The 16,027-nt window shown below is 27.3% G+C and overlaps 1 protein-coding gene across 1 annotated transcript; it reads left to right on the top strand.

Annotated features, from left to right (window-relative positions):
• The first annotated feature begins 12,436 nt into the window (after positions 1-12,436).
• K444DRAFT_704748 (uncharacterized protein) lies at positions 12,437-13,311 on the top strand. Its single transcript, XM_024888090.1, has 4 exons — positions 12,437-12,688; positions 12,793-12,870; positions 13,051-13,106; positions 13,153-13,311. The coding sequence occupies exons 1-4, from the start codon at positions 12,526-12,528 to the stop codon at positions 13,216-13,218; spliced, it is 363 nt and encodes a 120-aa protein (XP_024729972.1). The 5' UTR covers positions 12,437-12,525; the 3' UTR covers positions 13,219-13,311.
• Positions 13,312-16,027: the final 2,716 nt, after the last annotated feature.

Consider the following 16,027-nt stretch of genomic DNA (forward strand, 5'->3'; position numbering starts at 1 on the left):
TTAATTACTAGAATTATTCGTATATATAAGAAGCTTGGTCTTATTTGCCATATAACTATAATAGACAGATAAGCGGCAGACGAGTAATTATTTATAATATTATAGAGTAAGCTAAATAATAGGCGGGTTATAGGTTATAAACGGCGGTATTTATATATATACTTCCGTTAATAAGATTTACTAGTAACCCGGTTAGTCTTTTTATACTTTACTATTTTGCCCTAGCTTGGAAAGTTAGGGCCTTATTTACTAATATATTTTATTATCTATAGGGAAAGCTTATATATAATATTATAACTCCTGGATCCCGAAATAATTATATTATAAATATAACGGATATAGTCCAAGAAAAAAGAATATATTATATCTGGGCCGGACTAGATTTGGTTAATTAATAGATATAATAAGCTATTACTATTTGGGATCGAGATATATACTTATATTAATACTTATTTATATAATATTATCTAGATATATATCGGAATCTCTAATTAAACTACCTATTCGGTTATATAATAATATTTTTAGATTTATATTTAAATAGGCTATTACCTTTATTTCTTTAGGGCTAATTAAGGCTCTAAACTCTTTCTTATTACCAAAGTATACTTTATATTCTTATAGATAGCTAATCTATTAGTTATATATATAGAGAACTACTTTATTTCTAAGAAAAGTACCGAGAATTAGCGGGTTAAATCCTGGTAGTAGGAGCTTTAGAAGAGCTAGCTATACTAGTAGTATATAAATAATTCCGTTTCCCTATATTTATCTTTTATTCTTTTTATTATTAGAAGGAAGTATTAGGTACTAATAATTATACTACTTTTTATTAAGGCTATTAGGTCTAATATTATAGTACCGGATTATATAACTAATTCCGATTAGTATATATAAAATTACTTTTAGGAACTGGCCTATATCAGGGGTTATAATTACTAATACCTATAGAACCGGATTACTCTATTAGTACTTTATATATAGCAGATCCAAAACAAGATATATAGGTTTATAAACTTGTAAAATATTTATAAGATTAGAAAAGACAGATCTAGGCCTAATATAATAGCTAGTAAGCTATTTAGACTATATATAAGGCCCCTAGGCGGGATATAGTACTAGGGTCGCCCTATAAATATAGAGCTTTATAATATAATTCTTAATAATTATTTAGTTTAGAGTAAGTAATATAACCTTATATAGCTCTATATAAATAGTTTACTTATATATTAATATAGATATTAACGAGTTTCTATTAAGAGAAATACTAGAGTAGTATTATTAAAAGCTTATATCTTATAATATAAATATAGCTAATATTTATATAAGAGATATTAATAGAAATAGTAACTAACTATATATTTAAGCTTACTACTAGCTCTAATATATAGTCTGAATACATATAGCCTCAGGGCAGCTACTAATATTAGGAGAGTTTAAGAAGCTAATTAGTAAATATAATACTACTATTATATAAAATAGGATTTTTAAGTAAGTTATTCTAATAAATACAAAATATATAAATAATATATAGGCCGGAAAAATACCCGTATAGTTCCTAATAGTCCAGGACTTTACTCAGAAATAGCCCTTTATTAGTAATACTTCTAATAATATAGGGTAATTAAATAAGCTAGTTATGAAATAACTAGATATATTAAGATAGGTATTATTTATTATTAAATATATTATTTTCGAAATCCCTTTCTTACTTTTAAGAATAATACTAATAGAATTATTAAGTTTATCTATTATATAAATATTCTATATCCTTAAATTCTTACTTTTTAAAATAGTATTATTATTTCTCAAAACCTATCCTAATACTATATATCCTATAGCCAAATACTAGTATAGTAATATCTAATATTATAAGTTCTATTAATTTACTAATAATAAATATAATATAAAAGCTACTACTTTACTTATTTAGAATAATAATACTAGTAAACTTAAACCTTATAGCTCTAGAATTCCGTCTATATCTGCCCCTCTTTTTATATCTAGAATACTTTAGATTTCTAGCTTTTCTTAGTATTCTTATCCTATATCTTTTCTTCTAGAAATATCTATTATATCTATTCCTCTAGTTATTATTACTATATAACTACCAGGTACTAGTTCTGCTTTATTTCAGGCTCCTCCTATTCTAATAACCCTATAACTATTTCTTTCCGTATTTCCTTTTATTATAAGCCATATTACTTAACCTAACTACTTTTCTAGTAATACTTATATTACTATATAAGCTTAACGGACTATAAATGCGAGAGTTACTTAGGCCGCTACCTAGGCTATAGCTTCTTATACCGGTAATAAGTTACCTAGAGCCCTTTAAGGTCTTATAAATTAAAATATAGCCGGATCTAGTCTTATGAAATTATAGACTATAGTTTTATAGCTAGTTCTCTATAAGTAAGTATTTAATAATATAAAGAATTAGAGAGTTAAGTAAAGAACTATCTAACTTTCTAAAGAAGTCAGTAATAAGTTTTCTCTTATTTCTTTTACTAGATTCTCTATATAAATTCTAATAAATATTTTTTAATAAGTGGCTTTTAATTTAAAATAAATAATTAAATCTTTTCTACTTTTTCTAATATAGTTTCTTAGTAGCTATTTCTTTATTTCTCTTTCTATATTAGCGGACCTATTTACTATTATTAATTTATTAATAATATAAATAAACTAGTATTCTATACTAGTCCTAATAGTAAAAGAGTCCAGGAACTTATAGTCTTACTAGGTTCTATTTAAACTATTTTTAATCTTTTTTACTATAGTATATATCTGGGCCCTAAAAATATCTGAATAATTTTCCTTATTTTATATTAGGATAAGATTTTATATAAAGATATCTATCTTAAAATTACTTATAAAGAGCTAGAAAATATTTAGAAAGAAATTCTATATAAAAATCTCTATCTTAAAATTACTTATAAAAAGCTAGAAAATACTTAAAAAATATAATAATTTAAGAAGATTAAATAATAGATTAAGGAAACCCAGAGAGCCCAGGAAAGTATTACCCGCTAGTATAGGTATAAGACTTTAAGAGTAAGGAGGAATCTAATAAACCAGTAAGTAAATAAAGGTATATATATAATTCTTTCTTTTAATTCTGGCTCCTATTTTTTATTCTTTCTATAAACCCTTTTTTGTTTTTAGGTTTAATTAATTTATATATACCAGGATTCTTCTTTACTTACCGATTTCTAGAAGCCGTAAGATAATATAGAAAGTACTATTAAAAGTACTACTAAAGCTAATTCTAATAATAATAATAATAATAATAATAGTAATAGGCTATTAGATTCTTCTTTAATTTTACTATTTTCTTTTCTAGTAAAGGGAACTATAGTTAATCTCATGGACTATATAAGTATTACTCTATAGTAACGGGTATATTAGAGGTATAAATATACTATCTCTTTTCCTTATTAGATATAGAGAATTAACGGGTATAATATCTTTAGCTTTATGGGTAAAACCTAAGGTATTCGGGCTATTACTAGTATTCTGCCTATTACTCCGGACAGAAGTCTAACTATTATTATTAAACTTCCTAGACTAATTAACCTTATTTCTCCTAAGTAAACCTATTATATAAGGTCTAATAAATTACATATAAATATCTGCCGAGATTAAGGTAATTAAGAAAAAATAGGCCTAATATCTAATATACTTTTTCCTATATTTTATAATTAGCTTAATACTATTTTAGGTCTTATTTCCTTATAGATATATATATATTTGGAATTTATAATTAATACTTTAAAGTAATATTCTTTAATTAGTTCTTATATAATTTAAAAGTTAGGCTACTAAATTTAATACTTTTATAATACTTAAATCTATTTAAGTTTATAAAGTCTTATAATTATTAGGGCCTTTATAATCCTTTGCCTTTTAAGTTTAATACTCAAATAATATTATATACTTTACCTTTAGTATAGAGGAGGCTTCTAAAAGTCTAGGATTATAAAGGGATTTTTATATTAAGAATATATTATATTATAATAATAAAATTATAGGTATTTATATATAAATACATAATATATTAGACTAGCTATACTAAAAACCATACTATATCTATATATAAAGTTACTAATTACTTTATATTAATACCGGACCTGTATAGTCACGTGATTTTATATAATTAGCTAGTTATAGAAAAGCCCTAAAGCCCGAAACTTATAAAGAATCTTAAGGGCTTTAGGGCTTCCGGACTATTACTAGTACCTGGTACTTTTTAGGAAAAGAGTATAATATATTTTATAATAAGTAACCTATTATAGACTACTTAATCTTTAAATTAAGCGGGAAATCTGAGGGCTAGGCTTATAATTCAAGTCTTATTAAGGTTATTAAAGTCTTTACTAGCTAGTATTATAGATTTAATAAAAATATTACAGGAATTCTATAGGTTCTATCCTAATTTATCCAGAAAATATATATAATATATCTCCTTATTTATTCTAATATTTATATATAATTCCTGAAAGCCAAACTATTACCTAAAAGAAAAATAAGAAGGCTAGACTAATATCTTTAAAAATTAAGGCCTTAATAAGTCTATTTAGAAAAGCTTACTAATTCTTCTAAAAATAACCTAAGAAAAGTTTGAGTTTATTATATATTATAACTCGTATAACTAGGAATAGAAATTACTCTAATAGGCCAGAAAAAGTTTCTTATATAGCTTATTTATATAACCAGGAATAGGAACTTGAATTTATTATATAAAATTACTTATATATAGAGATTTCTATTATAAACTCCTTGTTTAGATTAATTAATTAAACCTATTTTTAATACTAAGTCTTTATTAAGGTAACTTCCTGCTTCTAGAGGCTTTAGATAAAGTAGCTAATAAGTTTCTTAGTTATTAGCCAAGACTTATTAGCTAGAAAATCTATAAGTAGTAGATAAGATTATAAAGCAGAATTCCTCTAATTATAATACCAAGACGTTTTATTATAGTATAAAGTAATTAAATATAGAAGCTCTATTAAATATAATATATCTCGAACTATAAGTTTATAAGATAAATATAGGGAGTCTTAGTACTTAACTAGTACTATAATCTAGCCCAAAAGCGCCTACTATCTTTTATATCTAATTTAATAGGAATAAAAAGTACCTATATTTTAATTCAAGAGATAATTAGAACTTTTATATAAACTTAGGGTAATAGTTTGCTTTATAGAGAGAGAATAGACCAGAAATACCTATACTATATTAATTTTTGAGAGAAATTATAGTAAATATTATAATTCCTGAAATACTTTTAAAGAAGCTTTCCCGAACTAAAATAGGCTAGTTTATAATCCCGAAAGATCTATAAAAGTCTTATATACCCGAGAGTATAAGTACTTAAGGTAAATACTATTTGAGTTCTAATCTATAATAAAAGAAAAGTAAAATATATAAAATAAAATATATAAAGTAAAAGTAAAATAAAATATCCGGGTATTTAATAAATAGAAAGCCTAACTATAAGTTATAAGAACTAGTACTAACTAGGCATATATATAGTAATATTAAAAGAGAGATAAGATAAGGGGAACTAAAAAGTAAGTTAGTATATATTCCGTAAAAGTAAACGGGAAGATATCTAAATAGCCTAAAGGCAAGAAGTATATATTAAAGAAGTCAAGATTAGAGGAAAAAGAGCTATTTCCTATAAAAATAAGTTAGTATATATTCCAAGATAAAGAATAGGGGTATTTAGTAGCGGCCTAAAGGCTTTTATAAGTATTAAAAGAGGAAAGAAGATATTAAAGTTTAAAGGAATCTAAATAGAAGTTAGCTTCTTTTTTAGAAGTTTGAGAGAAGATATTTCCAAAGGGCCCAAAGATATAAGAGATATTAGAAAAAGGGAAAAGAAGATATTAGAGAAGGAAAGAAGGAATCTAAAATTTAGCTTTCTAAGAAGTAAGTAAGTTAAAGACTTATAGTATAGGAGTTCTAAATAAAAGTAATCCGGAAGTAGTAATTAGGTACTAGCTTTTAGTATTATTAGTAAAAGTATTAAAGAAGGAAGGGTTTAAAGAAAGGATTTAGAGGAGGAGTTTAGAAGAATTCGGAAAAGGAAAGGAAAGTTATAAGATAGTTAGATACTAGCTTTTAGTATTAATAAAAAAAATATTAAAAAAGAAAGAGTAAGAAAGAGGGATTCGGAGAAGGAATAAGGAGAAGTTTAGAGAAGGAAAGAAAGGTTATAAGGTAATTAGATACTAGCTCTTGGTATTAATAAAAATATTAATAAAGGTATTAATAAAGGTATTAATAAAGGTATTAATAAAGGTATTAATAAAGGTATTAATAAAGGTATTAATAGAGAAGGTATTAGTAAAGAGTAGAAGCTCTTAGTATTAATAGTAAAGTTAAAAAAATATAGAAGAAAAATAGAGGTTTTAGAGTAAAGATAAAATAAAGTTATAGTTTTATAGAAAATAAAGTTAGTAATACGGGATAATTATATTATTATATAATTCCATATTTATTTTTATTATTTATTAAGGATATATATCTTTTAGGAGAAAGTATTATTTAGAATTCTTGAGTCTTTCTAATTTAATAACTATATATTCGAAAAATAAGAAATAAATATAATTATATATACTAGAATAAAGGAATTCTTCTTATCTAAAAATTATAATTATAGTATTACTAAATATAAAGATATAGAAGTTTATATAATAAGCTATATATAGAGATTTAAAAAGATTTAAATTACCTTGAATTATTTATAATTAGTAAAGTAAATTAGCTAATTATATGAGTTAAGTATAATTTAATTATTATTAGTATATTTTAGCTTTTGCAAGTTAGTAAAAAAAAGAATATTTATATCTTTATTTTTATAACTATAATACCTAAAATTATAATTTTTTTAATATTTAAATATATTTAACCTAGGGCTATTAAGTACTAATATTTCTATTTTTAGGTATTATTTATTATAAATTTATTCGAATTTAAATAATTATATTAAATATATATCTTTATATTTTAAAAGTAAATAATAAAAATATAGTTATACTAGCTTTAACCTTAGCCTTAACCTTAATCTTAACCTTCTTCCGAAAATAACTTTAATTCCGATATATAATACTATTATTAAAGCTTTCCTTTATTAAAGATATATTAAATATAGCTTTAGGTAATAGCTCTAGTAAAGGCAAAAGTAGTAGAAAAGGTAATAAAGCTATAAATAAGCAGAAAGATAATATTTATAATATATCCTCTAATAATCCAGACTTAGTCTATAATATCCTCTTCTATTAATATATTTAATTAATAAATCCCTCTACTTTTTAAACCTTTTCCTTATATATAACCTTTTTTTCTTCTTCTATAATAATACTTTAATCTCCTTATATTATCTAATAATATTACTAAAGTAGTAAAGCGAATTAATAATAAGGCTAAAGTTAGAGAGATAGAGCTATACTAGGGCAGGAAGCTAAAGGAATTAGAGAAAGGCAAGGCAAATCTAGAGGCAAGCTTAATATATACTTACGGAACCGAATTCTCTCAAGCTTATATTACTTATAGTAATAAGAAGAGACCGAGAGGCCTTTTTAAATACTATATAGTTATGGAAGGCGAATTTAATAGTACTTATATAAATTACAAATATAATAATAATAGTAAAATCTATACTTTCTATTAACTTAATACTAATCCTACTAAGTCTGGAAAGCCTCGCTCTATATCTGCAAAACCCTTTATACCAAAGCCTTAATTACCTATAAGATATAGAAAGCAAGTATAAAGACAGATATAAGATTAGAAGGTAATAGGGAAGAAGGTTATAGTAGAGAAGGGTGAGGATACTAGAGGAGAAGGGGACAAAGGAGATATAGATAATTCGAGTAATATAGGCAGTACGGAGGATATAGAGAGTAAGGGAGATAGAGATGTGCCTCGTAATCCATGGGATTTGCCTTACGGACCATGCAAGCTAAGGGGGGGTTAGGAGTAGTCGAGAATAAGGCGTATATACTATACTTTTTTTTTACCCAAAACGATTAGCAAATTTAAACTTTCTTATTCGGTAGAGGTCTTTGAAACTTTTGGGCGACGTTCCCTTTTTACCCTAATCCCTAGCTCTTCCCCGTAAAACACGTCGCCGAAGCGTTTGGAAGTTTTCGCCAGCTTAGCCGGGAGTCGGCCCTTGTTCCGCCCTTATGAAGCCTTGGTAACAGCACGAAATAACCTCCTTTCGTTGCTCCCGGGTAAACCTTGCAGGCCTGCATTTACTATAGGAGCGAGCCTCAGGCTTTCATATGCCCTAAACCGTGCCCCCCTCAAAACCATATTCGGGACATGATCGTTCCTCCTGCCTTCTACTCCGTCCTCTTCTGCGGCTCCTCACGTCAGCCCTGGGCTATCCACCCCAACAAACCGAGGGTGTTCCAGACTCAATGACCGTTGTATGACTCCGGTAATCGCCCGGATTCGCCCTGGTTTAGGGGCTCTTCGGCTTTTTCACTAAAAGACTAAAAGACTAAAAGCGCCGGGTATTGGTGGGGTGGGTGGTGGAGTGGTTAAAAAAAAAAAAAAAAAAAAAAAAAATATAAAGATTTGAGAAGATTTAAATTACCTCGAATTATTTATAATTAGTAAAGTAAATTAGTTAACTATATAGATTAAGTATAGTTTAATTATTATTAGTATATTTTAGCTTTTACGAATTAGTAAGAGAAAGAATATTTTTATTTTTATTTTTATAACTATAATACCTAAAATTATAATTTTTTTAATATTTAAATATACTTAACCTAGGGCTATTAAGTACTAATATTTCTATTTTCAGGTATTATTTATTATAAATTTATTCGAATTTAAATAATTATATTAAATATATATCTTTATATCCCAAAGATAAATAATAAAGATATAGCTATACTAACTTTAATCTTAGCCTTAACCTTAACCTTAACCTTCTTCCGAAAATAACTTCGATTCCGATATATAATACTATTATTAAAGCTTTTCTTTATTAAAGATATATCAAATATGGCTTCAGGTAGCGACTCTAGTAAAGGCAAAAGTAATAGAAAAGGCAATAAAGCTATAAATAAGCGAAAAAATAATATTTATAATATATCCTCTAATAATCTAGACTCAGTCTATAATATTCTCTCTCATTAATATATTTAACTAATAAACCCCTCTGCTTCTTAACCTTCTCCTTATATATAATCTCCTCTTTCTTCTCTATAATAATACTTTAATCTCCTTATACTATCTAATAATACTACTAAAGTAATAAAGCAAATTAATAATAAGACTAAAGTTAGAGAGATAGAGCTATACTAGGGCAGGGAGCTAAAGGGATTAGAGAAAGGCAAGGCAAATCTGGAGGCAAGCTTGGTATATACTTGCGGAACCGAATCCTCTCAAGCTTATACTACTTATAGTAATAAGAAGAGACCGAGGGGCCCTTTTAAATACTATATAGTTATAAAAGGCGAATTCGATAGTACTTATACAAATTATAGATATAATAATAACGGTAAAGTCTATACTTTCTATTAACTCAATACTAATCCTACTAAGTCTAGAAAGCCTCGCTCCGTATCTGCAAAACCCTTTATACCAAAGCCTTGACCGCCTATAAGATATAGAAAGCAAGTACAAAGATAGATACAAGGTCAGAAGGTAATGGGGAAGAAGGTTATAGTAGAGGAGAGTGAGGATACTAGAGGAGAAGGGGACAAAGGAGATATAGATAATTCGAGTAATATAGGCAGTATGGAGGATACAGAAAGTAAGGGAGATAGAGATGTGCCTCGTAATCCATGGGATTTGCCTTACGGACCACGCAAGCTAAGGGGGGGTTAGGAGTAGTCGAGAATAAGGCGTATATGCTATACTTTTTTTTTTTGGTGAGGTGTGGGTGCGAAAATCAGAAAATCAGAAAATCACTTTTCGCTTCTCGGATTTGTCCGCTAGCCCGCTAATGGCCTCAGTATGTGCCAGTACTCAGACCTGTGAGCCAACAACCCCACTATCGTCCGACTCACTCCTCGGCGTCTTCTCCTGCTCCATCTCCGTCCTCCTTGCTAGTACAGGCTTATACCAAACTCCCCCGCGTGCAGAATCCCGTATACTTCGACTCCGAGCGAGATATCATTTACGCCGACGTCAATGCCCTCGTTGCTTTCTCAATAAAGCACGACAATGTTCCGAAGTATTCCCGCTTGTCGCTGAGCCGATTCGACGCTTGAGGTTTCGAAGCCTGACAAATGCCTTCTCGATCCTAATCCCATTTCCTTGCAGCGGTTCAAAGTTCTGGAGATGGCTATTCTTCAATTAAACGATAGCAAAACCATTGGCGCGTTTCGGGCCACGCAACAGCTGGTGACAAAGGAATGCAGATGAGAATTCAAGGAGAGGGCAGATCCTAAATGGCTTTTCGTGTCCGGAAACCAGATGAAGAGGCTATCACATCGACCGAGGGATTTGCAGCAAGCGTAAGTTCTCAGCTGCCTTCTCTGAGTTTGGTAATACTCTTGTTAATGCATTGACAGATGTGAGACCTTGACGGCCTAAGTGATGGAGTTATTCACGAAGTTCGGAGGCGGAAGCGAGACAATGAGAAGATGAATCCTGTTGTCAGAGCAAACACGAAAAGGGTAACGAATGATACGATGGCAGCGAGCGGGGACCTAGATCATTGGCTCTCCTCAGCTGGGCTAAAAGGAAACAGTTGAATACAATAGAGCCGGTAGTATTGTACATTTCATGGGATGGTGATATCTATAAAATATTGGCAGGCGCGGGGCGAGATCGTCCTGCCATTCAAGAAAGAACACGTGCGTGCTCTTGGAAGATCTAGTTGACCTCAGCTTTGCCTTAGAGCTCCATCCTTCTCCTGTCACCACCGTAGAACTATATTGAAAAGTGATCGATTTATTGATGGAAAATCGATATATTGGAGGTTGACAATCTGTAGAATGACTAGATACAGGAGAGTGAAGAGTAAAAAAAAGGAGAGGAAGGAATCTAAAGTACAGTTCTTATATACCCACTAGTGGGTGGCGATTTCCTCTAGTATATTATAAATCAGATGACTCATATATATTAGTGAGCGTTCCCTGAGCTTCCATAGTGAGCTATTCCATAGGCTTCCATAGTAAACCATTATAAATGAGAGTGGCGAAGCTAATATTAGTAGTTGAACCTGGTACTGGAAGGACTAGTAAGCTAGTACCAATTCAACAAACTATATCTCAAAGTGAATAAAAGGACCAAGTCAAATAGTGTCTTTGCTCGAACATGCCCTGAGGTTTTAGGCACGCGAAAGCCCCGGATGCTCAGACAACATCTGCATTCTGAGCCTATATCCTGCGCAATCTCAAGCCGACCCCCTTGAGTCTGACTTGGGGTGCAGAGCCCGAGTGCGGAAACTTGAGATTGGTCACTCTGTTTTCTGAGCCGGTTAAGTTTTGCGCTTTGGTATAGTGCCAGGGGGCGTGAACTATCCTAGTAAATAGGATTCTCTAGAATAGATATCTTTCGAATCCTGGGAAGCGTAAGTGCGCTTGCACGCGTCCGTCTTCGTAGAAAATTCTTTAGGTGTTTCCAGCAAACACTTCACTACCACTTATCCCTTTAATAAAGGTTACTCTGAATACTTATTGGGCGAACTTTTGAAATAGATCTTCTAAGCAGCTGAAGACTATCAGACTCTTGGCGATTTCCCATTGGCGATAGAGAGTTCAAGCCCTAGCAGAGTCCTAGAAGTCAAAGAAGAGTGACGTATTTACTGGTTGCATAGGTATCCTAATTGGGCCTTTGCAACTTTTTCAAATAGATGCCAGCCCCCCAGCCATTGTTTGCTGCTTCGCAGAAGTTTTTGCATTTCATTAGAATTTTTGTAAGCTAGTCAATATCAGGTTTCGCTAGAATCGCGGGGTCTAATGTCTCAAGGTCTAATTAGCCGGTTCCCCTCTCCTATCTCGCATCGCTAAAGTGACCCAAGAAGGTGGACTGACAATTAGTTGCACGTGTTATAATAAAGAATTCCAATTCGCTTTAAAAGAACAAACTTTCCTTATCTATGGCCTTTTGTAATAAGGAGGGATCTATTCGCTGAATTTTCTGCGCTATAATATCTTAGTAGTAGTATATACCTTGTAAGAAGACTGTGAATGCCTAACCCTGTAAGTAATAAGACAGATTTTATAGCGAATAGAGCAGAAAGTAACTAAAATACCTTTCTAAATATTTATTTTGACCACATTTCTATACGGGCCATCAAGCACGTTGTTCGTCTTTAAGTCTCTATTGATGGACTTTTCAAATGAATACCTCCTTCCGACGGAAAAATAGGAGAACCCCCACATGGTACTTGTTGCACCTTCCGTCGTGCTAGTAAGCTGGGTTATAATTCTATCATTATAAATAAGAGACCAGCTTTGGGTTTGCTCCAGATTCTATTTGATATTAAATATCCATTATAAATCCATCGACCATTCAAAATCTCTTTAAACGATATCTATCAAAATGCAATTCAACGTCGCAGCCTGCCTCATCTTGCCAATGGTCATGTCCACGGCAATTGCAATCCCCGTTTCTGGCGAAAGCCTTCCCCTTAAGGCTGGAACTTCGGCTGCCGTCGATGACTTGGCGGCCTGGCAAGCCATTGTAGATGAGTACTATTCTGGTGGTAAGTATTTCCCGCCAGATTAAACAAGACGTGGCATTTCTTTGATGTATTCCTTTTGACCTTGTTTTGGGCGTTTTCGAATCACAATTTCTAATAAGTCGTAGATTCATCCGTTGAAAATAGAGGACTTGAGAAGAGATCAAATGTGCCAGGCATGCATTGCGGCTTTGCACGATTCCTACGTATGTACCAATTCGAGCGGAGGCTTAGGTGGGATTGGATTCAATTCTGATTTCGTTACCAGGATGCGCCGGAACCCAGGGTTCCATCATCGTTAGCTGTGGCTTTGCAGCTGCTGCTTTTGGCTCAGGCAAGTATAGAAACCCTACTATTCTACATAATTAATTAATAACCTAATGCAGACATAAAAGAAGATGCGAAATGCGCTGCTGCTATTGAAGTCGAAGTTGTCAACCCGGTAGGTCCCTTTTGATTAGACATAGTCAAGTTTACATTTCTGATAGGAGATAGAGCTCGGATTGCAAGCTGTGCATCTATGGCCACCTTTGAGTAATATGCGGCCTTTGTAATATCGCAATGCTTTTATTTATCGAGAGCGAAGTTCGTGCTATTAGGAGATATTTTGAGAGGTTGCCTTTGCTTGTTCCTTTGTACGATCCGACTACTTGATTCAACATCAGTAGTCTTGATATATTTCAATATTCAATTTGAACAATTTGAACTTCACAATTACGGGTTTATTAGGCTATACGCTATTAAATATTCTCTTTCTCCTCCCAATTACTTGTATTTATAGGGTCATATTCCCTTAATACATATAACTTCTATATTCTAATTTTTATAAAAGCTTCTTATATCTAATATTTATTATATACTATATTATTTTAAAGTCTACTTTATAAACCTCGAGTTCTTTTAAAGAATTTTTCGAAAATAAAAAGCAAATTAAATTATATATATTAAAATAATAAAGAATAATTTATTTTTTAGAAACCCAAAATTTTAATTTAATAATAATTATAAACTATTAGTAAATTAACTTTTATTATTATCTTATAAGTATTATAAATTAAAGGCAATTCTTATTAAAGCTTATTTTATTATTAAAAAAATACAAATTCAAGAATTTATTTTAATTAAATAAAATTAAAAGTTTATTAAAAGTAATATAGCTATTTTTATTATTTTTATTAATAAAGAATTTCATATATTTTTATTAGAAATTATTTAATATAATACTTTATTTAAAGTATTATATATATAAACTTTTTAAATATTTATTATATATATAAGAAAACGCGTGAAAAGATTTAAAAGAAAATTATTTATATAATAATTAAATTAATAAATCGAGCTTAAAATATTATAATAAAGAAACTTTTTAATTCATTAAAATACAAAATTAATTAACTTACTAGTTTTTATTTATTTATTATATATAATACTTAAATAATCTTAAACTTTATAATATATTACTTAAAATATTATTTATATTTTTATTATTTTTATTAATAAAATTATTACTTTTATAAAACTATTAAATATTAGAATTAAAAAATATATAAATAGAATCTTTAATTTTTTATTAAGTTAATAATATTTGAGCTTATATAAAATATAATTATATTAAATAAGTAACTAAATATAAAATAAAAAAGATTATTCTAGAAAATTAAAGTAACTAGATTTACTAATTATAAATAAAATAAAATTATTAAAGCAAATAAAGAATTAGTAATTATTTATATTAAAATATATTTATATAAAAAGAAAAAAAGTAATTAATATAAAAAGAAGAAAATAAGAAAATAAGTAAATTTAATTAATATAAATTATTAAATTAATAGCTAATTATAACTTTTTAATAATTATAATATAAAAAAAACTTAAGAGCTTAAAATATATATTAGTAAATAATAAAAACATTAGACTTTATAGCTTATTTTATAAGAAATATTTATAATATTTAAATATTTAATAAGGTATTATTTTTCGAATTATATTTCGGTTATAATAAAATTTCTATTAAATAATTAGTTAAATCTTTAAAATATAAGTATTATTTCTTTTTTTAATTTTTTTAATTTAGGAAATTAGTAAAGTTTTATTAGCTTTATAGACTAATTCTTTTATTTATTTATTAAATAATTTAATACTTCTATAATAAAGAAAATTAATATTATTATAATATTATAGTTTTTAATAATTAAAATATTAAATGAATCTAAAAAACTTAATTATAATTATTTGAAATTATATATAAATTCAAATAAATAAATAAGCTATTTATTAGTACTCGATTTTATTATAAAATAATATATTATTTTATTAATTTAATAATAACTAGAATTAAAAGTAATAAATATTAATATTAAAATAATATTTTTATTTTTATTTAAAGCTAAAAGTAATTTGTATTTTATTTTATAAATAGCTTAAAGTTTATATTAAAAGTTATAATTATTATATATTAGTTATAAAAATAAAATATTAAAAAAGTATTAATATATTAATATATTAAAAGTTAATAATATATAAAATTACTAGATATAATAAAATAAAGTTTAAAAAATAAAAAATAAAAAATAAAGATTTTTATTTCTATTATTTATTAGTAATATTAATAATATTAAGCCTGCTTTTTTTAATATATTATAAATTAATTATAATAATAAATAAATTATAATAATAAATAAATTATAATAATAAATAAATTATAATAATAAATAAATCATAATAATAAATAAATTATAATAATAAATTAATTTAATATAAAATATTATTAATAAAAGTACTTAATATTAAAAATACTTGAAATTTAAATTAGTTATATTTTTTAAAAATAAAAATAAAAATAAAAATTATTTTATTTTACTATTAAAATAAAATTATATTATTCTCTAATATATAATAATTAATATAATAAAATAAAGTTTAATAAATAGCTAAATATATTTCAAAATATTATTTTAATTACTTAAAAACTTAATATATAATATTTATAAATTAATTTGATTTATATAATTTAGTATTATAATTTTTTTTAAAAATTTAAGTTTTAAAAAATAGAAATTATATTTGCTTTAGCTTATTATAAAATCATAATTACTTTTATTAAAAAATTCCTTATTCTTTAATTAATTAAATAGCTTATTAAATTTAAAAATAATAAGAATAATTAGCTTTATATTTATATTAATAAAATAAGCAAATTGTTTTTATTATATAAAAAAAATTAGTAGATCTAAATATTATAAAAGTAAGCTTTATTATTTTAAGTTATTTATTTTATTATAAAATAAATATATTAGAAGCATAAAACTTTTTTCTATAACTTATATTTTATATTTTTGAATACTTTATTTAATTTCTTATATA

The sequence above is a fragment of the Hyaloscypha bicolor genome (genome assembly GCF_002865645.1).
Source record: "Hyaloscypha bicolor E unplaced genomic scaffold K444scaffold_165, whole genome shotgun sequence".
NCBI classification, from domain to species: Eukaryota; Fungi; Ascomycota; class Leotiomycetes; order Helotiales; family Hyaloscyphaceae; genus Hyaloscypha; species Hyaloscypha bicolor.